Below are 24,070 nucleotides of genomic sequence, written 5' to 3'. Positions count from 1 at the left end.
CAGAATACATCTCACATACCATATCTCATGCCTGACTTATTTTATTCACAGATCACCTTAAGTAAAAAAATATATAAACAGGCAATCATGGACTTCTGGAAGCATTTCTGGAAGATCACTACTTAATATTATAGACTGAGTTCAGCAAAGTTTTTCTGTCAAGAGCTTTACAGGCCTTATTTCAGGATTTGGGGACCCCATGATCTCACCAACGCTACATAACTGTTGCCAACAGCATGGAAGGACAGACAGTATGTAAATGAATGGATGTGGCTATGTTCCAATAAACCTGTATTTACAAAAAATGGGCCCAGGGGTCAGTCTGTCAACCCCATCTATTGAAAACCATTTTGCCAAGTCTGGCTTTCCTATTAAAATGCCATATCTATAATGCATTACCCAAATGGGCAGGGCAATGTTGCTTACCTGTGACCCAATGGTTTCCTGGAAGCACCGGCCAAGCTGCGTCTTAGCAGCCACAGGGTAGACGTGGGGAATGACCTGCTGGTGAGAGTACGTGGAATGTACGGTCTGGGTCTTCTGGACGGGAAGCCCTTGGTAAGAGATTTGGGATTGGCCCACTTGAGCTTCTTTTGTCTTCTGGCCTGTTGGGCCATCAATTCTTGAAACCTGATGTATCTGAACTGAAGCCTCCGGAGGGTGTTTCACATGGATATTGACTATGTTGGGAGGAAATTTCACTAAAAGAGATTAGGAGAAAATTTTAGTCGTGAATAATTAACAAGTGAGTCAGCATGAGAGCAAATACAGACACCCACATAAACTTTATAGTACACCTAGTATGTATGTATTTTTGCTGCACAGCCATCAATTCTGGAGAATAAAAGGGTACACTCAAAACACAAATTAAACCTGGATTTGTGTCTTTTAAAGAGTAAAACTGGACATGTAAAGAGACATTAAAACCTTTCACAGTAACACATTCACGAGACAAGAATATTCTTGGGGGGGGGGGGGGAGGGGGCGCTGCGTGGCTCAGGCAGTTAAGCATCTAACTCTTGACCTCGGCTCAGGTCATGATCTCGATGTTCATGGGTTTGAGCCCTACATCGGGCTCTGCGCTGATGGTGCAGAGTCTAGTGGGATTCTGTCTCTCCTTCTCTCTGCCCCTCCCCTGCTTGTGCACGCACACGCATGCGCTCTCTCTCTCTCTCCATCTCAAAATAAATAAACTTCATGCTGCCTGTGGTCACAGGTGGGTACACTTTATCAAAGGACAGTAGTAAAGGCTCAAGAGTTTACTTTTGCATTTCTCAGTGTTTCTACTGCCAAACTTGTAAGATTTACCTTTCTACGTCAAAAGAGGAAATACAGTTCCACAAGGCATAATTCCCTTATCCTGAATGTTATGGCATGTCCATACCTGTGGGACTCCTGAACTATGGAAAATACTTACACGTGATATTTTATATCTGTATTTACTTTCTGCAACTTCCAAATAAAATTTCATCTTCTGATGCTAACTAACATTCAAGTTTTAAAGACTAAAGGCCTTAACACTTCTCTGACCCCTTTTCAAAAATTGTTCATGTGTAAGAGATGCCAGGTTTGAAAGAATGAGTTAGTCATAGAATTTCTAAGCTCCAAGTGACCTACTTTACCTTCCTCTACAGATGAATAAATTGAAGCCCAGTGAGGTTAACTGATTGTTTATAACTAAAACCAAGCGCTCTTCAACTACAAAATAAACTCGATACTCACCAGCAGGTACTAGGCAATCCACTAGCTCATTAGTCCTATGTGAGTCTGAACACTGCCTTGCTCATCTTTCTATTTCCTAGGCCCTGCCAGAAACATGAATGTAACAGCTCTTGGTGCTAAGAGCCAGCATAAAAGGATGGGCTCCTTTTTACTTTATTTCCTAGATACTAAATCTCTATGGCCTAGGAAGTACTGCAGCCACATACCTGAGCTCATATTCTGTCCCTGCCACCATTTCCCAGGCCACAGATCACATACTTCTCTCTGTTTCAATACCAGTCCCGCCATCTGCAGATACGTGCTTCCACATGAGTTAGGTAGGTTAACAGACATCTGATGAATGGGCAAAAAGAAAATAAATAACCTTACCTTTGACTCCTTGTTGGCTAGTCATGGTCAGAGGCAAGGTATGTGTAGAGTGGACAACATGCGTTCCCAATGTCTTGCCTGACTGTTGAGAATGCTGGTAAAGTTTAGGCACACTGGCACCATGGACCGGGATCTGACAAAGCTTCCCTGTGAAATTTGGAGGGCACTGGCATTTGTCTCTTGAACTGCACTGGCCACCATTCATACATGGAAGATGGCAAATTACTACAAGGGAAAAGAGAAAATGGGGAGAGGTGGGTAGTTTCTGAAATGCTAAGTAACAACCAATCAACAGAATCCCCAAAACCCACAGCCCATGATAATCATCATATTCCTGATGACTTTAGTAACAGTCAACAAAGAAGTCACTACACTATGAAAACAATGGACTATTACTATCTTTTTCTTCCCACCTAAAGCCATTTAACTCTCCAATTGCTTGTGGTTGTTCTCCCTGACAAGGGAAAGAATTCAAAGTAGCCACTCAGGATTATTATCTATCACAGTGTCCTTTTCAGTATCTGTTGCATCCTATAATTACCTTGATTTTGTAGTGTATTACTTGTTTGTTAACTGTCTCCCTAGACTATAAAGTCCTTGGGAAAAAGTGATCTGTCTAGCTTAGTGATTTTTATATCCTCAGCACCTAGAATAATTCCTGGCACACAGCAGACATTATTTCCTCAAAGAATAAACAAAGAAACAAATGAGTGTTTAAAGCATCTCTTGATACAGGTATTCTCTTCGTAAGACATGGAACTAAGTGCTACCCAGAATCAGGGAGGAGAAGAGCCTGAATCCTGCTTTATAGGAATATGCAATCTCCTTGGGATAGACCACAGTGAAACTGAGAAGTACCAGAGTGATTAGTAGTATGGGCTTTAACAGATTAAGAATAAAGAAAGATAAAAGGACACGTGGGGTAAAGAATTTTAAGAAGAGTTTTAAATTCTGGCTAACTTCAGCTTTTAGTCAACCTCCTAATTAACTAAAATTCTTCCTATCAGCCTCTTAACATAATCAGACTCCTACCAACTTGAACAGTAAAAGTGCCTCAACTCCATTTCCTTCCAGCTTCTACTCTCTTTTAAGTCTTCTCCTCTTTTAAGACCAACCTTTCAAAAGAACTGCCTCGACACACTACCATCTAGCTTGGACCAGGCTGTGCTTCCCTCTCCCTACCTCTCTTCTACATGACACTACTCTTACCAAGATCACTCACGGGCTCCATGTTGCTAAACCCAATAGATGGATTTCATTTTTCCCTTGGTTTCCATCACATCTCACTCATCTATTTGTGCTCCTTTCTCTCAGACCATTGCAGAAATATTCTTTGCAGACTCCATTTCTATGCCTTTTAAGTACTGGTATGCTTTAAGGCTTGTTCTTAACCTCTCGCCCTTACTAATTCTACACACACTGTTTCTATGATTTTACTGTGTTAGACGGTGATGTCATCCAAATTGGTATTTCCTAACCAAAGCTTTCTGCTGAGTTCCAAACTGTCTACTACAATGTATCTTCGTGTAGATATTCCACACGTGACTCAAACTGGAAAGGTCCAAAATCGAACTCCTCACCTTCCGCCAATACTTCCATTCACCAAGTGGTCCTTAACAGAAACCAGACTGCTGCTCCCCCATTTCACCCATCCAAACGTCCAGGCCTAGAACTCCTCCCTTGTCAACATTCATCAAGTATGTCCATTGCTCTCTCATCATAGGACCTCTGTTCCTTGTGAAGCTTTATCACTTATAAATCTCACCTCATTCTCTTTTACTCCACTACATTGACTTTCATTCATTTCTTCAGTGTGCAGAGAACCTCTTGTGCTTTATCCACCCTGTGTCCTTGGCTTGAACCCTCTTTCCCTTCTGTCCCCCTCAGCTACCTAACTCCTACTTATCTTTTAGACTCTGTTTAACCCTCACGTCTTCTAGAAGCATTCCCAATTGTCCTTCATCTGGGTTTGGTACCCCTCCTCTGAACCTCCATGGGTTCTCATTGGCTACTCATCACAAGTAAGCTCACTGAGCTTACTACTGCATGAGTTAGTTGTCTGACTACCTTTCTGTATGCCTCATTCAACTAGAGTTCTGCGATCACGGGTTTCCTCTTGGTATGTTTTACTTCCAGCATGTAGTTCAGCTTTTAGAAGAAAGCTGGAGAGGCACCTGGGAGGCTCAGTCAATTAAGCATCCAACTCTTGATTTCGGCTCAGGTCATGATCTGACGGTTCATGAGACTGAAACCATGTCCATCTCTGTGCTGAGAGTGTAGAGCCTGCTGGCGATTCTCTCTCCCCCTCTCTCTCTGCCCCTCCCCTGCTCTCTAAATAAATAAACAAACATTAAAAAAAAAGAAGAAAGCTAGAGATCAATAAAATACTGGATGAAGCAATGAAACAATTCATGCCTACCACTTTGGCAAATACCATTCTAGGTGCCACAGAAGATTCAGTCCCTGCCCTTCAAGAACAAAAAAAAAACTGAGGAGCTAATACATGGTAACTATCAGTACAGATCAGCATATAAGTGACAATCGGAAAATATAAAATGTAAATCCTGTGGAATATCAGAGAAGAGAAAACTCATTTCTGGGAAAGTCACAATAGACTTTACAGGGATAAGTCTTTGGGACTTTGGGATAAGTCTTTGAAACTGGGCAAGATTCATAAACAAGTGCCTTTTGGGAAAATAATGTGTGTAAAGTAGGAGGCAGGTATATTTGGGAGATAATGAGTATGGCTCTCTTGTTAAAACCTTGGGTTCCTGAGGCAAGGGGTCAAGTGATAAAATGGGTTGAGTCAAGTCACACAATGCAAGCTCTTAAAGTCCTCCTGGTAAGAAGTGTGGGTTTTATTCTACAATCAGTAAGGGAGCTCGGAAGCTTCAAGGAGAGAATTCAGGAAGACTCAAGGACTGTTCCAGAAAGACTCCTCTTGTGATGGCATGTGAGAGTAGTTGGAACAGTGAGTGAAGGTGGGGAATTCAGTTAGGACACTACTTGAAATACAAGTTGACAAACACCCAGATTAGGATCACAGCAATGAGAACAGAGTCATACACAAATACAATGATAGAAGGAAAAATCAGTACAGCATGGAGATGGGACACAGGAAGTGACAAACGGGCTGCAGAAGAGAGGAGACAGCGGAGGAGGAAGGAAAGAACCAGGAAAATGACCAACGTAGCTGCCCAGAAACTGTGTCCGGGGCCTGCCCATGCTGGATGGAATGTGACATATGCTTTCTCCAGTGCCTGAGGTGCTAGGGAAGAGGAGTCAAAGCTGACTCCATGTTGAGTCAAACACTTGATTAGTCCTAGTTCACTTCCGATTTCAATTTCTAAAACACTTGGCTACAGTGGGTGTGCTCAACATGTAATGGGCAAGGAGAGCCAGGCCAAGATTTAAATGTACTACAAACAATTGACCGGAATAAGGCACTCTTCACTTTGCATAGTTCCAGTACTCTTGGATCTCAGTGACCACAGTTTAGTTACATAACACCAGTCTCCCCAATGACACAGTTCCAACTTTAGTTGTCTCAGTGTATTAATGATGAATTACATAAAGCACAAACTTTACTGCTAACTTTTTCCTGCGTGAATGACACTCGTGGAGCACGAGCTCTCATCAGTCGTGCTTCTTCCAAGTCTGTCGGCAACTGGTCCCGGCACATATATTGTTCAATTCGTGCACAGACAGCAAACAGGGAGGTGCGTTGCCCCCTCATCTCAGGGTAATAAACTCATAGGACATTTTTACACAAGTGCATAATCAAAAGAGGGTATGGGGTCAACACAAAATCAAAGTGTAACGAAAAAATAAAAAGTGGTAACAGTGGAACTGAAATTGGAAAGTGGTGATGAGGGAAAAAAATGAAGATGTCCCAGAGGAAGTGACATGGAAGGAACGCTCAGTTCACAGCTGTGAAAGCACCAAAGATAACATGTTGGGAGTGGATCCAAACTCAGGAAGGACCAGGACAAGTCACTGTGGCAGAGAAAAGATACTCCACGTCGTAAGTTATACAACGAGATGAAAGCAAACTATTCAAACTACTCTTGATAAGTTCTACTCAAAGAAATGAAACACTGATTCTTAGTGTTTCTAACATTTTAAATTAGAGGGCATTAACATTAGTTGCACTTCTTTTTTTGCATTCCCCTATACATTTATAACTTACAATGAGGAAGCTTTCGTGTTTTGACAAAAAAAATTTTAAAGGTCACGGAACTGGTCATTTTCCTACTGAATATTAAGGTCATTTTGCACAGTTTCAGTCTGCAGATCCTTTATTTGGTCCCACAGTAGCATGTAAGGTAGATTCCCTAGGATCTATAGTAAAATAACTTCATCTCTGTCTGTAACCATCTTTTCTCTTCAAAGAAACGTTAACCAATTCACTTCCGTGAGACATTTCTCATATCAACAGATTTTGAAATCTAATATGAATTTAATTAGTTTTGTTTAAATCTACCTTTAAAACCCTGAGGCAGGTTTCACATAAGTGTTTCAAGGATGCACCAGTCTAAGAGGATACAGCAATAATCCAGAATAGAGGTCTAGTAACCTTGTGTGTCTCTCTCTGTTCATAAAGGAAAGTTTCTGCCTGACTTATTCTAACCAGTAAGAGGGCACTATTTATAACTATTTATGATTGAGAGGTAAACTATCTATTAGCCTGTTCCAGCATTTTCTAAAATCTAAATTACAATATCAAGTTCTTTGCCTCAATTCAGTAACTACACATTCAGTGCTTTGTGGCAGGCACTCTTTTTATAGTTCAATACTCTTTTATGTCAAAGAAAACAAATTTAAAAATCAATCTACAACTTCAGGATTTAACTATGAATGGTTTCTTTCTGTCTCCAAATTCACACCGCTCTCAAAACAATCATCTAGTGATATACAGTCTGTGCTGCCAGTTTCTAGAAAAATCTCAACACATGAAGAGGAAAAAGAGTAAGTTATCTTTAAGGCTGACTTGAGAAGGCTGGTTGTAAGTCTAGCTATGGCACATATATTTTAGAACGTGTAACCAGTAGGCGTAACGCAGAATGCTAAGAAATCCCATCTCCGTGGCAGCCTGACATTTTGCCGGCTATCACCATAATTCACGATACTGCATCACATGGCCACCTAGGACCTACTGCAAAGAACAAGAGGTATATGGGTCCTCGGCCTGTTATTCCAAAATGTGTGATTTCATGACAACCACTCAATGTATCTCACAGTACTACTATACCAGGTCAAAATGAGCCAAAGGCTCCATGTTGGAGGAACAGGAAGTTGGAGGTTTTAAATTTGTCAAGTATTTGAGTGTGTTCCACCATTCCCTCTGGTCTAGAAAACAACTTGCAGTACTCAAAAAATCGGGATGACACAACAGTCACATTTTGCGCCACAAAGTGGAAGTTCAATGGATAGATATTAATGATTTGTATACAAATATGCACCAAATGGGTTTTCTCAAGACGCATACTAAAAAAGCCATATTCTCTCTTTCCTGTTATCTCAGTTGACTATAAAAATACTTGAGCTGCTTGTCCCCAAAAGGCGCCCTAGGAATGTACTTGACTTTCCTGCAGCCACGTCCAGGCCCCTCCACCCACCCCCTTGATTCTCGTGCCAGCAGACAGACCGTTTCAAGTTATTGCGGCTAAGGCGGGACAGGGAAAACAAACCTCTATCTGAAGAAAAACCTACACATGTCATTTCACAGAACAGACACACACATGACTGATTTGAAGAACTACTTAAAGTTTCCCACTTGTCTCTGATTAGAAGAATAATGTTCCCTTAAAGGGTTTCAGCATTTTTGTTGATATCCCTTGGAGTATTTAAAACACACACACACACACACACACACACACACACACAATATTTTTAGAAAGTAAAAGTTATCACTTTATTTCTTCCCCCAAACATGCCTACACTGCCAGAAAGTGGGTGAACAGTGCAGTTGTTTAAAGCTTTTGGGTAACAAACATTAGATGATAATTAGATGCTACAAACTACACTTTAAGAACCTAGTCCACTGTTTTATTTATATATATAAATAAACAACTTGAATGTTTGCCTTTTAATTCAGTAGGCAGCACTAGAAAACAAAACAAAAACAAACAAAACCAAACCTGGAGCTGAAAGCAAAGATGCTGGTCACATCCTTCTGATGCCAGAAAGATGGCGAACTGAGGGGGCCTACCCCAACACAGGAGCCAAGGGAGAAAGCACAGAGATTGGTGGGCATTTACTAAAATCTAAGTGTGGGTTTTATTTACGGAACATAGAGATTTACAATTGTTGTGTTCTAAAATTGCCTACAGCCAGTTCTTGATTATCTGTCCACTAACTTCTACTGACTCCCAGACTCCACCAAGAATACATGTGAGATACAGTGGCCAGAACAACCTGTCCAAGGAGGTGGCCTTTAAGCCTAAGAGGAGAAGAATCCAGTGATGTAACAAGTTGGCAGAAGAGTGTTTGCAAAAAGAAGAAATAACAGGAGCCAAGATCCTGAGGGCTTAGAAAGGCCTAGAACCCAAAAGGAGACTGATGTGGCACAAGTGTGGAAGACCAGGACAAAGTGAGAATATCTGGGCGGGAAGGACCAATACAGGTCAACTTCCGGTCTCTTCTCACAAGGATATAGGGCAACCAATAAAAGTAGATACAGTGAAACAGAAAAAGTATAAATAAAAACTTACAGCTCAGGGCCAGGGCGAATAGCAATTACAGGAGTCTGAACCAGGCAAAAAGAAAGAGGAAGGGTTAAGTCACAAAAAGTAGGATCTTCTATTGTATACACATGAAATGTGCACTGTAAATGTGCATTGAGTTCCTGGATCTCACTTTACATTTTTCAGTAACTATTTAGCTAGATTGAAGTTAAATTCCAGAAGGTTTAATTTAAAACTCATTAAATATAGAATCATTCCGTTAGTAAGAGGACTTTTTTTTAACATGTGAGAGAAGAGATCCGTGCTCTTGGTAATACGTGCAAACGGGAAAAACAGAGTCCAAGGAAACCTTAGGCAAAAGGGCAAAGCTCTTGTTAAAAACGCGGCCACCACACTCTCCCCACCAGAGGGAATCTCTTTGTTTCACCTGCTTCGGTAATTAGGAAGACCATATGCATCCCATCCCCACTTATCAAATACTGGCGTATGTTACTGGGCTCCAGTTAAAGGCAATGCAGATCTCAACAAATGCAAAATATCAACCTTTAAACAAACAAGAATTCCAAGAATGTCATTAGTTTTTAATGCTGTGTGCATTAGCAAATGCTTCAGTACCCTGTTCTGTTTATAATCCAGGAGATTCGAAGCCGTGCCACACACATGCACTCTAGAGCTTCCAATTTGGGATGAAGCCATTCATCATCTCAGCTTTGTTTATGGCTTTCTGTTCCTTTATCATCAACCTCACCAAAGCAGCGAGCTATCAAATGTGATCTGCTCTAATACTCAGCATAACCTAAAGAGCTCCACTTATCGAGGATATCACAAAATTCTATTTCATACCCTTCACACACAGAATCTGTCAGTGTAGCTATCTCCTAAAAATTCCCAAACACCAGGGCTCTTTAATCCTTGGGGGGGGGGGGGGGGGCGGGAAACACAGCAGCATTTGCAGACTGCAAAGTAAACACAAGAATCCTAGACACCTTGGGGTGGGTGGGTATCCTATAGAAACAATCTTGAAAACTGAAGCAGATTTTTTCATTTTGTGGGTTACGGTGTCCCCATCTGCAAAAAGGGACAGCTCCATGATCCAATCTACAGGGGTTTTTTCCACTCCTGAAATTCTGGTTCTCAAAAGTCTAACCAAGTTAGTTAACACAGTGCCATCCAGATCTCCTCATCTCATCTCCTGGGAATGGCAGGACTTAAATTTTAAAATGGGAAGAACGTGTATCCAGACCCTTGCAATTTGTGTAGACGTGACTGAGGTTATTCTGTTAAGTGGTGTATTTTACTGAATTATAATGCATAATCAGACACCAATACAAATGTAACTTTCATTCTTATTGCCAAAGCAGTTAATAAAATGCTCATGGAGTTAAGAAAAGCAGACTTCATTTGGGAGAATTATATAAACATACCTTTGGGGAAATGGTAATCCTGCCCCCCTAATGGACAGTGAAACAGGGTTCATAAACACGGTAACAGGCTTCATCCTCCGAGACCCTATATTCTACAACAGTACCGCTGCAAAAATCTGCAAAGAACCAATCCCACCTTAATTACTGAAGCCTGGCATTGTCTTTGATATCATTGCAAAATGCTTTCCCAAGAACCAAGCAAAACCACTTAAGCCTTGTAGCAAGTACTACTGCTGAAGCTACATACAACAGCATTACAAACAAAGGTTAAAACCTCTTTCATTTATTTTATGCTAATTTGCAAGCTCTGTGGTGTCTCAAGAGACCAAATTCGTACTCTCAGTAAGTTCAGTACTACCTGCTTGTTATTTGCCTATTCCTGAACCTCAGGAAAGGACTTAAATTAAATCTGAATTTAGAGTTTTAAAATATTTGCAAAGTCAAAGCCTTGACAATACATATCGGTCTTGAGGACACGAAGTTGCATTAAAACCTCTGACATCACAGCAAATCCAAATTCTTGCAGCCCTGGAAAGTCTGGTTCAAATATGGCCTCCAAAAAGGGAATGGTCCTCCAAAGAAAGGAGCATGGTGCCTAAGAAGAAAGAATTCTAGAGCCATTTGCCAATTCACGGGAGCACCTAACAACTTGTGTCACTTATCACTCTGCCTTGTATTAGAATCATTTTTTGTTCTTCCTTCTTGTACTTGATTTTGAAAATGGTAGGCAAGAGGCCATGGTGTTCTCATCTTTGCATCCCCTGTATCTCATTGCATGGTATTTTACAGATAAGAACTCATAAAAAAGAAAATGCACATCAATACCCTAAAAATTCCAAATGTAAAAGAACACAATATGTATACATCTCTTTAGACACTCTCTTTCTTTTTTCTTGATACATGATAACTTTAGCATCCCCTGTAGTTTCCATCTTGGTTCCAGGAAGTGCAGAGGTTTCCACAGAGGTGCTAGAAATTATCTCCCAAATAATCTAATCCAACCACTTTATCCTACAGATAGTGAGCTACAGAGACTGAGTGTCCTTAGGGCATCATGGCTGGGTAGTCACAGAAATGAACCAAGAATGCAGGTGTCCTAAATCCTGGTCCTGTGCTCTTGCCACACAGCCCTTAGGAGGGAAGACCCAAGAGATGTCCCTCAAATCTCACCACACAACACAGTCTTATCTCAAGCCCTTTTAAATTCTTCTTCCAGGGGTGCCCTAGGTGGCTTAGTCAGTTAAGTGACCAACTTCTGCTCAAGGTATGATCTCATGGTTTGTGGGTTCAAGCCCCGCATTGCGTTCTCTGACAGCTCAAAGCCTGCAGCCTGCTTCAGATTCTGTTTCTCCCTCTCTTTCTGCCCTTCCCCCACTTGTGCTGTGTCTCCCTCTCTCAAAAATAAATAAACGTTAAAAAAAATGTTTTATAAATAAATAAATTCTGCTTCCAGAGGCTTGTTTCTCATAATTGATCATAATAGGGTTTGCTAATAAAGCCTTAACACAGATGGGAGGGTTTATCTTGTTGCAGATGAGGCAGACTCATGAACTTTTCCAGGGATCTAAATACATAGGTTGAATCACACCAGGGATCCTTGTTCTTTTAATAGATACACGGGTTTTCGGGGACATCAGAGGACAGACATCAGAGGAAGACTACGGGCAGATTCAAGAACACTGAAATGAAAAGGGAAATGAACAGGACTCGCTGCACAGCATTAGACAATTTCCATCACTGAGAAAGTTCGATTGCCCAGTGCTGCTCGATCACTTGTCCCCAATGAGCTCAGAAGTGAAGGCTAGAAGGTCAAAAACTAATGTCTGCTCATTCAATGAGGATTTAATGTAGATCTACCAGTGGCCATGTCCTATTCCAAGCGCTTGGCAAACGTAAGTCAACAACACAAATTCCCTGCCCTCCTGGCACTTAGCTTCTGTCATCTATGGTCCTTGTGAGAATCTGGACATAAGCAGAATTGCTTTAGGGCCCAGGAGCCAATCAGCAGGACAGGGTTGGAGAAAGAGCTGCTCTCCCAGTTCTGCAGGCTACTACCACCTGTCTGGCTCTTTCATGGCATGTGAAGAGGCGTCAGGCAGGGCAGAGAGCTGGGAGTTCTGGAGAAGGGGAAGGGTAGGGTTCTCTCCTGGGGCTCCAGCTGGAGTGGACCTCGAAGGGTCCAGACAGGAAAACCTGAAGGGATGCTATGTGGTGAATGCAGCCACCTGCACTAGGTGATAAGTGGGGCACCTTCAGGGATTTTCAGATATACTCTCAGGGAGAATGGGGGCAGAGGGGATAAAGTTTCTGTGTCAGGAGGTAAGGGATTTGGGCTAGCATACTCTGGGTTTTTCACAATCACTATATTATCTATACCATGAGCAGGTGAAATCCACAGGGACATCCAGGTGACAGGTATCATGACTATAGTTCACATTTGCAATCTTTTGTTACTACACAGCCATATTGTTCCCTGCTATATATTGCTATACAGCTTTAACATTTTTAGGAGCTACGTAATATTCTATTAAGTTGACAGATGATAAATAACATAGCCATTCCTCTGTTGGTTTAGACTGCATTTCTTTTTAACTATCACAGATAAAGCTGCAAGGAACATCATCAATGATATCTTAGTATTTATTGTCTCATGCATTAAATTAGTATTTATTGACTGTTTAGTATACACAAGGTAATGCGCTAGGTGATACAGTGAACAAGAAACACATTGATGAGCCAATTATACCACTGTAGCTGCTTCAGCATGACAAGGACAAAAGAGCATAGGCATTAAGAGGAAGGGACTGGAACCAGACCTCCAGGGGGTACAAATCCCAGCTTCATCATCATTAGGGGTATGATCTTGGGCAATTTATTTAACACTTCTCTGTCCCCCACGTCTTCACCTATGAAGTGGCAATAAAAACCGTACCAGCTTGGCTGGGTTCTTGGCTTGAATGAGGTCATATATTCCAAGCACTTAGAAGTGAGCACACAGTAAGCACTGAGTGAACGTGGGCCTCTGCAAATGAGAATCAACTTTATGAATAGGGTGCAATGGGAATCATACAAAAGGGGAAACTAAACTAGCATTATGAAAAGGAAGAGACATGCATATCCTTATAACTAATCAGGTTATGCACTAAACTGTGTATTATTTCATTTGCTACTTTGTTTGTAGAATCTAGTGGAGTTGGTGAATTGCTGAATATATCAACAGATGAATCTTCCAGAAAAAACATATTATTAACATCAACAGCACCTATCATTGAGATATCAAATTTTCATCTATCTTGTCAAAATAGGATTTCACTTCTAAATATTTCTACTAGTTTAATAGTTTCCAAATGCTCACTTCAGAGCTGTAACAGTTTACCTGTGATCGGATTATACTATCACAATGCTAATTTTGTGTGTCTTTGGTAAGGATTTTTGACATTTCCCCTACATATTTGTTTACTGTTTTTATTTCCTCTTGCTTGACCTGTTTATTTGTGTTTATATATTTTCTGTATCCCTTAGAGTCTTAATGATTTTAATTACTTTCATGTTTTATGGACAATAGATTTCAAGATCTTGTTTGTCCTTTGATGAAATAATCTTTATAAATACATTTCCTGTTCCTTTTAGCTTAGTATTTTTTGGACACACATACTCTATTTTTTTTCATACAATTAAGTTATTAAGCTCATTTCTCTCTGTTTCTCGGTTTCATTCCTTTAAAAGCTACTATACCTCCAAGTATCTGATAAATAACCTATTTCATGCTAGCTTGTTAGATTATTTTCGTCTCTTTTTTGCTTAATTGTATAACTCATTCCATCTGGAGTTTTCACCCAGGGGATAAATATGGATTATAACTGATTTTGCTTCAAACTGCAATCTAAATATCTTAATATTTGTTATTACATGAAACTTGCTTTCCCACTTTTTAAAGATAAGCAGTTATTTTGAATAGAAGGTTTCAAAATCAGGAAAACATAATGTGGTGGGGGGGAAAAAAGAAAAGAAATGTGGCAGTTTAGGGTGGAGTTGGGGCTGGGAGACCAGGGAAGAATGGGGAAGAATGCAGAATAAACAGCAGTCGAGGCACAGGACTAACACAAGAGCAGAGAAACACTCCCTGTGAAACATGAAAGAAGAAACACACTGGGTAATAAAATGAAATGGGGTCTGTAAAAATCCAGGCAGATGCCAAAAGGGATAAATTCTGGGTAGACAATGTTTGGGAACCACTACTATAAACACAAATCTACATGGGCCGTCTACGGCTTCCTTTTATCCCCACCCTCCATGGATCATTACTTTCCCATGGCTTCCACCTAACTATAGGGCCACAGGGAGGATATGCCACAGTGAGGCTTATTTCTGTAGCCTCGTCTTGTTTCTTTTAAGGAGCAGGGAACCCTTTCAGCCTTCTCCTTCTGAGTAGTAAGCAGTCATCGACAAGCCTCAAGGTCGAGATGCAGCACCAAGAGTCAAAATCACCACAGTGAAGAAATTATCCATTCCAAAGATGGTCGAATTACTCTGTGAAGCTGTTGAAGGGACAGATATTTGAGAAGCTCAGTGTCAGATCTTTCTAGATCTGAACAGAAAACCCTCAGGTGAGACAAACGGCTCCCAGTGGCTTCTTTACATACTAAAGAGCCCAGATAGATTGTGGCCCTTAAGCTGAGATGTAACACAAAATTGCCAGAGAAAAACCAGTTTAGAGGCCTCTCTAGACTGGTGGGTATGCTATCCCAAACACTGGTGGTCTCAAAGTTTTCACAAACAGGTCACAGGCTGTAGACATAGGTATAGACAGAGATTACCTACACTCAGAGTCAAAATGGGCTGAACAACCACCTGACCACGACCACTGCCGTCATGATTACACAGGGAGTTGCGACTTCAGTTAGTAAGGAAACTGTTTGACCTCCTTGACTCTTAGACTCACAGGCCTTGTTTGAGGCTACTAAAGTGAGAGATAAAAGAATGGGTTTTTACAAATAATAACTTTCAATTTTATAACCTGTTATATTGAAAAAAAATTTACCCAGGTTTTGTATCTTACACAGCATCCCATTTTTTTTGTTTTGTACCTGTGTTCAGAGAAGAATGAGAGCATCTAACAGAAACTAGAAGGTGATCTACGGACATTATTATTTACACGAATGATACAAAAAAAGTTCTCAGGTAGTTTCTCCTAGATCATTCCTACTGAGATATAGACTCATTTGAGCTAAAAGCTGAACACATCAATAGCCTGTATATTTCAGAGATTCTGAGGATCCCCTGCAGAAGACCTCAAAATCTAATCATGGCAGAAGGGCTGTTCTTGATCTAGCTCTTGCTACCTGTCTAGTCTATTTGCACAATGTTGCTGTCATGTTCTCTGAAGTTCCATTTATAAACCCATGCTCCCTCTCACATGTCTGGTTCCATCGAGGCTCTTTCCTCTCCCCTTCCCAACTTACCATCCCAACCCTAATACCTCAACCCAAGCCTCTAACTCTACCCCATCACTGAGGCCTCCCATGATGACAAGAGACAAGACTGATAGATCCCACTCCCTGCCACATGGTGACAGCAATGAATGTATGTATACAGCAGCCTGGCACAGACAGCAATGAACTGTACTGCCCAAGGGGGTGTCTGACTTCTCCAAAAGGTCATGAGCTCCCAGAGGGAAGAAATCCTGTCATGAGGACCGTTCCTCTCTCAGCAGCCCATCCCTAGAGCTTAGCAAATTGCTAGTCTCATGGTCAGTACCTGATATTTTTTGAATGAATAAATGAGCAAATGGAAATTTTTACAAAACATTTTTTGATTGTGAAGCCAAATGAATGCCAAATTCTAGATTTTTTAATAGTTTACTTTCCAATTTCTTAACTTTGCCTTAAACTGACCATCAATAATATTATATTAGTCATTTGCTTTTATGGTCTTTCCAAATCATTCGATTTAATTTTCATAAAAACAACTCCCTTTTTTGCACTCATTTTGACTGGTTTATATAATATTTCATTAAATGATGTAATTTCTAGTCAGAAACAAAAGAACTGACCCTTTGTAGCCATTCAACTCAGACCTGGGAGGTAAAGTGTGTGGGGTGAATCATCAGGTAGGAAAATTCAGCATGTCATGGGCATCGGTCAGTATATTTTTAAAAAGGAGTAAAGGGAGTTGGTTGATTTGGAAGGTTAGTTAGATGGTGATAGTTTTAGAGAGCTTCTACCACAGACTGCTTAAAATCGCAGAGCAGAACTTTCCAGAGTCAAATGCTAAAGCTATTCAAAGCCACGTGATTCATTACTGACTGATGAGATGAGCCAAGATGTCTCCTTCCATTTAAGTTAAATAACCTGATATGTCAAGTTCAGGTTATTAAAATATGCCTATTCATTCCTCAGGGCTCCATATATATATACTTCCTGGATCTGGAACATTCCATTAAATCAAGACAATATGTATCAAAACTGACTTCCTGAAGATAATTCTTTCTAATCCCCAGTATTGGCCCATGGGTATGTTTCTAATTAACTCTCCTGAGATGTAGCTCAGTCTCAGGCTAAGTTAACTTTTGAAACATCTTAGTGTACACACTAATACTCAGTTACCACAATAAAACAATTGGAGGTCTAGATTTTGTACAGGATAAGAATCAGAGACATGGAAGAAAAGTAAATTAAAACTACCATCATTAATCAGGACTAGAAAAATTTCCAAATCCTCCTGGCAACTTTCCTAAATAAACCAAGTATCATCAGGGAAACTACTTGGGTATACGAAGAAGAATTTCAGAAACTTTTCCCTAATATTCCTCCTGTTTCTCGTTTCCTTTTATGGCCTGTCAGACACTGAAGTTAAGGAAACTATATAAGGATGTTTTAATTCGGAATCAAAATGCACCACACAACAACTTTTACTGACAGACAATGAAATACTTCCACAAACTACAATCATTTCTCTGTAGTTCTGATAAACTAAAGCATTTACTAAAGTGATTTCAACATGAAAGTGAATAGTATATAACAGATCCAATCCAAACAGTAAGAAAAAGTCCACACGTTACTCTTAGAGGTGTACTTACTTTTAGCGTTATGCTGTTCAGGTAGAAGTTGTTTCCACAACTGAACTGGTAACGTGAAAAGGCTAATGGGGAAAGAGGGAAGCATTTCACACCTTTTGTACCTATGAATAGGTTAAATACCATTGGAGCGTGAAACCTATCAGATGCCAAAGATGTTATTTTCACAAACAAGCCATTTGGAACAAACACTTTCACCTTTAAAATTCTGTTAATTCTTGGGGTGCCTGGGGTGGCTCAGTTGGTTAAGCATCTGACTCTGGATTTTGGCTCAGGTCATAATCTCACGGTTCATGAGGTCTAACCCTGTGTCAGGCTCCACACTGACAGTATGGAGCCCGCTTGGAATTCATTCTCTCCCTCTCTCTCTCTCTCTCTCTCTCTCTCTCTCTCTCTCTGCCCCTCTCCAGCTCACTCGCTCCGCCCCGTCTCAAAGTAAATAAATAAACTTAAAAAAAATTCTGTTAATTCTCTACCTGGAGCTGATGTATTAAGAAACTTTACCACATGATGTAAGCATTTTCCACAGGATTCACTTTTTTTTGGTCCATTACTTTTATCAGGAAATAGATCCAGATATTATTATTATTATTATTATTATTATTACTCCTGGATGTAATAAAATCACCTTCACTACAGAGATTTTTTCTGCAAGTTGAAAGTCTACTGTATCAGAAGATCTCTCTCACTACTGGGAGCCAAGAGACATGAGTTCCAGGCCTAGGTCTGTATCACACAGCTAAATGACCTTCAGCAATTCAATCCAGCGCTCTGGAACTTGGTTCTCTAATAAGTGAAACAACAGATCTAACTGATATATGCATTTCCTTCTTGGTGCTAAACTTTTGTGGTCTTATAAGCTACAAAATGTTAAAGAATACTGCTTCTGAGCCACAAACACAAGAGTCCCTTTCTTCTCTGTCCTATAACCTGCACATTGTGACCAAGTCCTACTGCTTCTCTCTCTTCATCTTTAATAACTCTATTTACTTTTTTCTCTACATTCCCCAAGCTCAGACTACTCTGTCTCGTGTAGACTATGGCAAAGCCGTCTTGATTTTTCTTACCTCTCTCCATACTATGTCCAGAATGTACTTTCTGACATATATACTCAGCTCACTACCCTACATGGTTTTTCTGTGGCTCTCTATCACCTACAAGAAAGAAAAAATTGTTTTCTCAATGGAATTCAGGCAAAAACCCCAGGGGGGTAAGTGCCTCATGGGGGTTGTGGTAAAAATTAATGACTCTACTCATGGTAATAGTGCATTGAGTACCAAGTGCTGCTGTCTTATCTCCAACAAGTCCTGCTTTGAGCATTTTTGACCACAAAATCAATCTACTTGTGATTTCTTGGAACACAGCACTCTCTCTTTTTCACCCATACCAATGCACCTGGCCAAATTCTGGAAGAATTTACCCCTTCCCTTCTTCTTCGGTTGTTGGACCTCACCTCCATTTCATGTCCTCTCCTTCCGTGAAGGCTCCCTTGATTGCCCCCTGCAGGCCTAGGAGATCCTGCCTGTGCATCTAGAATGCCAAGGTAGGTGCCCAATAATTGTCAGTGGTTTAAATGAACTTCAGTGGAGTCAGCTCTCTAGCTGTCTGACAGAAGGCCAGAAGCCCCCTAGTTAAACTCTTTCTGGGTGTATGCATGAACCAATTAAGAATTCTTCCCAGTGCAGCTTTTTGTGATTCCTTTTATTCCAAATGACACCAAAATAAGTAGAGTAAGAACGCTTGAAGGGAAGAGAGAGTTTCCGCCAGCATTCCATGATATTTTAGACCACCTCCAGTGCTTCTTCCACGATTTAGAAAGCAGCAATCCTGGAAAGATTGAACAATTGTGCTCCCTTGGTCACATGGCTCAAATAGGATCAGAACTTTTAATATTATACCCAGAATATTTTTAAACTTCATTTTGTATTCTTTCCATAATTTTTAACATAGTGGAATATTTCCAATGTTAAGTGATGATTCAAGGTCTTTTAAAGCTTCCTATCTCTTAGGTCTAAAAGGAACACTCCCTCACTCTCTTCTCCAAAGCCTTTTGCCTTTGCTTCTCACATACATTTGTGCCACATCTGTGAATCTTGAGTCTAACGACAATAGATAGCACTTGTCTGTATCTAGCAGGTCTCTTCTGAACCCTTCCTACAAAATTCAACTAATTGCTCCCTTACACTGTTCTCCTTATAGGAAGCTTCTACTACCACACAATATGTGTGGACAAACTTACAGCTTGTTGCTAATCTTCATGAGTGATTTAGGATGAGATCTCTTCCAGCTTCTAGCAAGCTGATCGACAGCCACACAGAGGAAAAAGACAGTGAATCTTATTTGTCAACTACATGTATAACCAATATGGTCCAGATTAGGAAAGCTTACACTTGATTTGAAGAACAAAATTGCTGCTTTCACTATCTGCATAAAACTGTACAGACTTCTTACAATTAAAATGGAAGATTCTAGTTTTCACAGCCCAGTACTCCGTGGAAAACACAAAGAACAGAGATTGACAGAATTTTCCAATTATTATATATATAATCATGACATCTAGCCACAATTCCTACAAGAAAAAGAATGTGTAAGGACTCATTTTGATTTTAAAATGTTGTCTGACCACTATCTTTATGCACTCTTTTGCATCAATCTATTGACATACATATGAACAGATACAAATCGATTTAATAAACAAGCAGGAATGATAAACCTCATTCACCCTTTATTCTGACACCTTAAATTCAACACAACAGCCACAAAAGGTACAGAGGAATAATACAATTCTCTCCCTCCAAATTTGCTCTTCTGAGCTTGACAAAACAAATTCACCCGTGGCTGTCACTCTATTCTAAAATTGATGAGTATCCAGTAAATTCTTCCACATGTGTTTCTCAGACGCCTGTGAAACTGTCAGAGACTGCTAGCAAGCATGCTCTCTGTTACCAAGTCACTTCATTTCCATTTGAAAGGAGTAATTCAAAAGTCATGGGAGATACAGAACAAAGGAAGATTGAAAGAGGACCGTCTAGAAGTACAGAAGAGATTATATAGTAACTAACCAAATGATCCAAAATTTCTAAGATTGATCAGTAAAAGCTCTCATATGAATGTTTAGTCTAAGATGTAAGCTCTTCAATATGTCCAACATAAACCTGTTAGAAGGTCTCCACTTTGTTTATTAAAATATATTAACCCTTTTCAGCTAACACATCTAGTACATAAAAATGATGGCAATAATAGGTCTATCTTAAAATGCTTTTAGGCCAATATTGACATCATCTAATCTTTCACATGAAAATGTTTGCAGAAGGCAAGGACAATGAAGTTTCAATAAGGAAATGGCTATTTGCCCTCTATTTAAGGGAAAGATACTAACAATTGTTGGTCTTCTACTCCTTTTAGGGTATTAAATTCATTATGTCATTTACTCCTTACAGCAACCCTGCGAGTGACATAGTTTCACACCACACCATAGAAGAGATAACAGAGATTCTAAGACCTTTAATATTCTTCTCAAGGCACACCATTAATAAATGGCAGAATCAATATTCATAGCCTACCGTGCTATCTCCAAAGTGTGCACATTGTCCTAAAACATTTTGGAGCAATCAAGAGGTGATAGAAAGGCTCAGTCATCATTGTTATGACTAGTGGCTGCTGCAAACACCCACGGAAGCAGCTGAATCCTTCTTAACACACTGCAGGGATCAGCCATAGGTAATTAGATAAAATCCACTTTCTAGCCCTGAGTACTGCAAGGATCAATAATAATGAGGCAGAAATAGTTGCTACTAATCACAAGGGCCCAACATCTAATTATCAGTGTTGCCTATAATATGTAGTGACTCTCAAGAGAGCTGGAAAGGCCTATTTCTATCATAGGTCAACCACTGTACTGAATTCCCATCCTTTTAATAATGATTAGTATAATAAATTGAAAAGAACAAATGAAAACGGTGTGCCTCATCTGTAAAAGCTTAGAAGCTAGCTAGAGGAAACCAAATTTACACAGGCATTCAAGCTCTTGGGAGGCCCACCCAAGGACACTGACACAATCAATCAAAATATCTTCTTGGAAGGAGCAATGCCCAAACCACATGAATGACCCACTCCAAAGAATTCCGAGGCGCTTGGATTCCATTAAGTTCAAATTCTACTATTCATCTACCAACAATTAAAACAGGCAGGTCTCTTCAAGACCCTAATAAATTTTCTCCTTGTGGCTATAGAAATGGAAATTGTCCACAACTGTTATTTTTACAGTTGGATTGAATATTATAATTCTCTGGGTTGGGTACTTAAACTTGCAAGGCTTCACTTTTCTAATCAGTGAATGAGAATAATACACCTACTGTTCTGAGGAAGAAGAGATTACGTGACAAATGCTTACAACTATCCTACGTGCACAGAGGGTACTTGATAAACGTTAGTTCTCCTTTCCTTCCAACTCTGGACCAGATCTTACCCCAGAGTTGTAAGTCCAGGAAGTTTTCTTCTGCAGCATGCTACTGAATTATCACACCAGAAGCCAAAGAAGCCTAAATCGGATCTGTGCATAGATCCAGGAAGCAGAGTCAGCACGTAGCTTCAGCAGAGACCTCCAAACATGAGCACGAACTGGAGCTCCTGTCTTCCTATTATTTAAACGTACTATTAAATGAGTTAAATAATCAGACACAAAGATCAAAAAATAGAAGAGATGAGGAGACGTTCTTTCCCTAGAAACGGAATCAGGGATGCTGTCTTTTAAAGGCGGATGGGGGTGCTGGCTACGGTGGCTTTTTGGCAACTCAAACACAATCTCTTGGTTAAGTGGCTGCTGAATTGGCTAAGCCCGCACTTAGTAGCAAGCACAAGGTTCAGAGAAACTATTACCATTCCTTTAGCTGTAGCTCACAAGGACCCATATTTTTCCACTACTTGTGACAGGAAGCCCCTGAGTTGTAGCGTACATGGTGTCAGCAGGCTGCTCCTCTCTGTGAGGACTAGCAGGGCTCAGTCAAGGCCAAGGGGAGGGAGCCAAGCTAAATGCAGCTGTTGCTATATGGCCACAGCTCACCAGGCTGCAGCTTTGTTCCCTCTCTCAAGAGAGGCACACTCGGGGCTAGGATTAAGCAGACCCAAGCCCCCCACATTCCCATCTCATTGCATTCTGTCTGGCCGTGAGACAGAGCAGCACAATAGACATTCCATCTTACCTTAACGGAGCTCTCCAAAGAAATGTGCTTCCTGCCTCATTACATGATGTGCTACACTAAGTCTGTGTCATCAGTTTCATAAAAAAAAAGGTAACACTGTGTATTTCTACCATTTTGAAGACCAATAGATTTTTTTTTTTGTCTTCACAGCTACCCAGCATTTAGGTACAGATGGTACATTTGAAGGATCAGGGTTACAGGGGAGGGGAGAAGGGGAGAGAGGAGAAGAGAGGGGTAAGGAAAGAGAGAGAAAGAGAGAGGGGAGAGGAGAGACAAGTGGAAAATTCATTGATCTGTGATATCAAAAAGTTATTGCCAGGGGATTTTAGTTTATATCTTAAGTTCCAGGAAGCCAAAATGTTCTGGGTAATACATGTGAATCACTGGAAAGAAATCTTCCATTTTCTGGCTAAAAGGTGACTCCTTTGATAACCACAAAGTCATGAATCATAGATACTTTATTACTCGACTTCCTTTCAATGAGCTAAGAAAAAGTTACTCAAGACCCCCTCTAGGAATTAGTTAAGGAAAAGTGAGTCTCCTAGGCTTGAGCTCATCTGGGATGTCCTCTCTGAATTTCTCCCCTGGGTTCATTTCAGAAGATGGCATATAGCTGTGGCATCCAGTCTTAAGCGGGCCCTGCAGAAGGTGGTGTGGGCAGGAAGCTGCCTTCTGTGGCTGGGACAGGAAGGCCTGTCTGCCAATGTGCTGGGTTATTTCTTCAGCATGACTGCTTGCATTTTTAATTCTTAATCCTGGGATATCTGGGTTTGGTATTCCAAACATCAATCTCTATCTGAAGTTTACACAGCGTAATCTACTCACTGTTTTGTTGAGCAGAGTTTACATAATGATGGGGGAATATTCTGTTTTTGCACATATATATAATATATAATATATAATATTATATATATAATATATATTATTTATATATATATAATATATAATATTATATATTATATATATAATATATATTATTTATATATAATATATATTATATATATTTATATATATTATATATATTATATATATATTATATATATTTATATATATAATATAATATATATTATATATATTTATATATATATTATATATATTATATATAAATATATATATAATAATATATATATTATATATATTATATTATATATAAATATATATATAATAATATATATATTGTTTTTTGCATATGGACATCCTGGCTTCCCTGAGGGCCTCTCATCTTGTTTGGATGGGAATGGGGTTCACAGGAAGGACGAGAGCAGAATCCATCTCTGATACTCCCTCCTCACATACACAAACCACATCGGAAGTCACCAACCACGCCATGCCGTCCTTCGACAGAAGGCCACTTTAAGAAATCCCCAGACAGAAAACCTTAAACCTCAAAATCTCATTAAGCAATGCACTGAGAGTCCTAAATACGAGTCTGAACCACAGCTCCCTCACTAGCTGTGACCTTGAGGCAGCCCCCTTCTGTCTCTGGGCACCAGTTTTCTGATGGATAAAGCAAAAAGGGTGAACTAGATGCTGTCAGCTCTAAGGCTATCCCACTCATAGGACCATGTGGTACAAGTGTATGATCACTGGCTC

At 40.1% G+C, this 24,070-nt stretch overlaps 1 protein-coding gene across 9 annotated transcripts in view; it reads right to left on the bottom strand.

Annotated features, from left to right (window-relative positions):
• LTBP1 (latent transforming growth factor beta binding protein 1) overlaps positions 1 to 24,070 on the bottom strand; it is a 401,303-nt gene that overhangs the window by 191,323 nt on the left and 185,910 nt on the right. For all 9 annotated transcript variants that reach the window (XM_060652208.3, XM_060652235.3, XM_060652189.3 and 6 more), the window contains 2 exons: positions 2,092 to 2,316; positions 427 to 701 (listed from right to left, as the gene is read on the bottom strand). In XM_060652208.3, the coding sequence (XP_060508191.1) occupies positions 427 to 701; positions 2,092 to 2,316 (500 nt within the window). The remainder of the gene's footprint in view (positions 1 to 426; positions 702 to 2,091; positions 2,317 to 24,070) is intronic.

This window comes from Panthera onca, chromosome A3, assembly GCF_046562875.1.
Source record: "Panthera onca isolate mPanOnc1 chromosome A3, mPanOnc1 haplotype 2, whole genome shotgun sequence".
Lineage (NCBI taxonomy): Eukaryota > Metazoa > Chordata > Mammalia > Carnivora > Felidae > Panthera > Panthera onca.
This window is presented reverse-complemented; position numbering and strand designations above follow the sequence as displayed.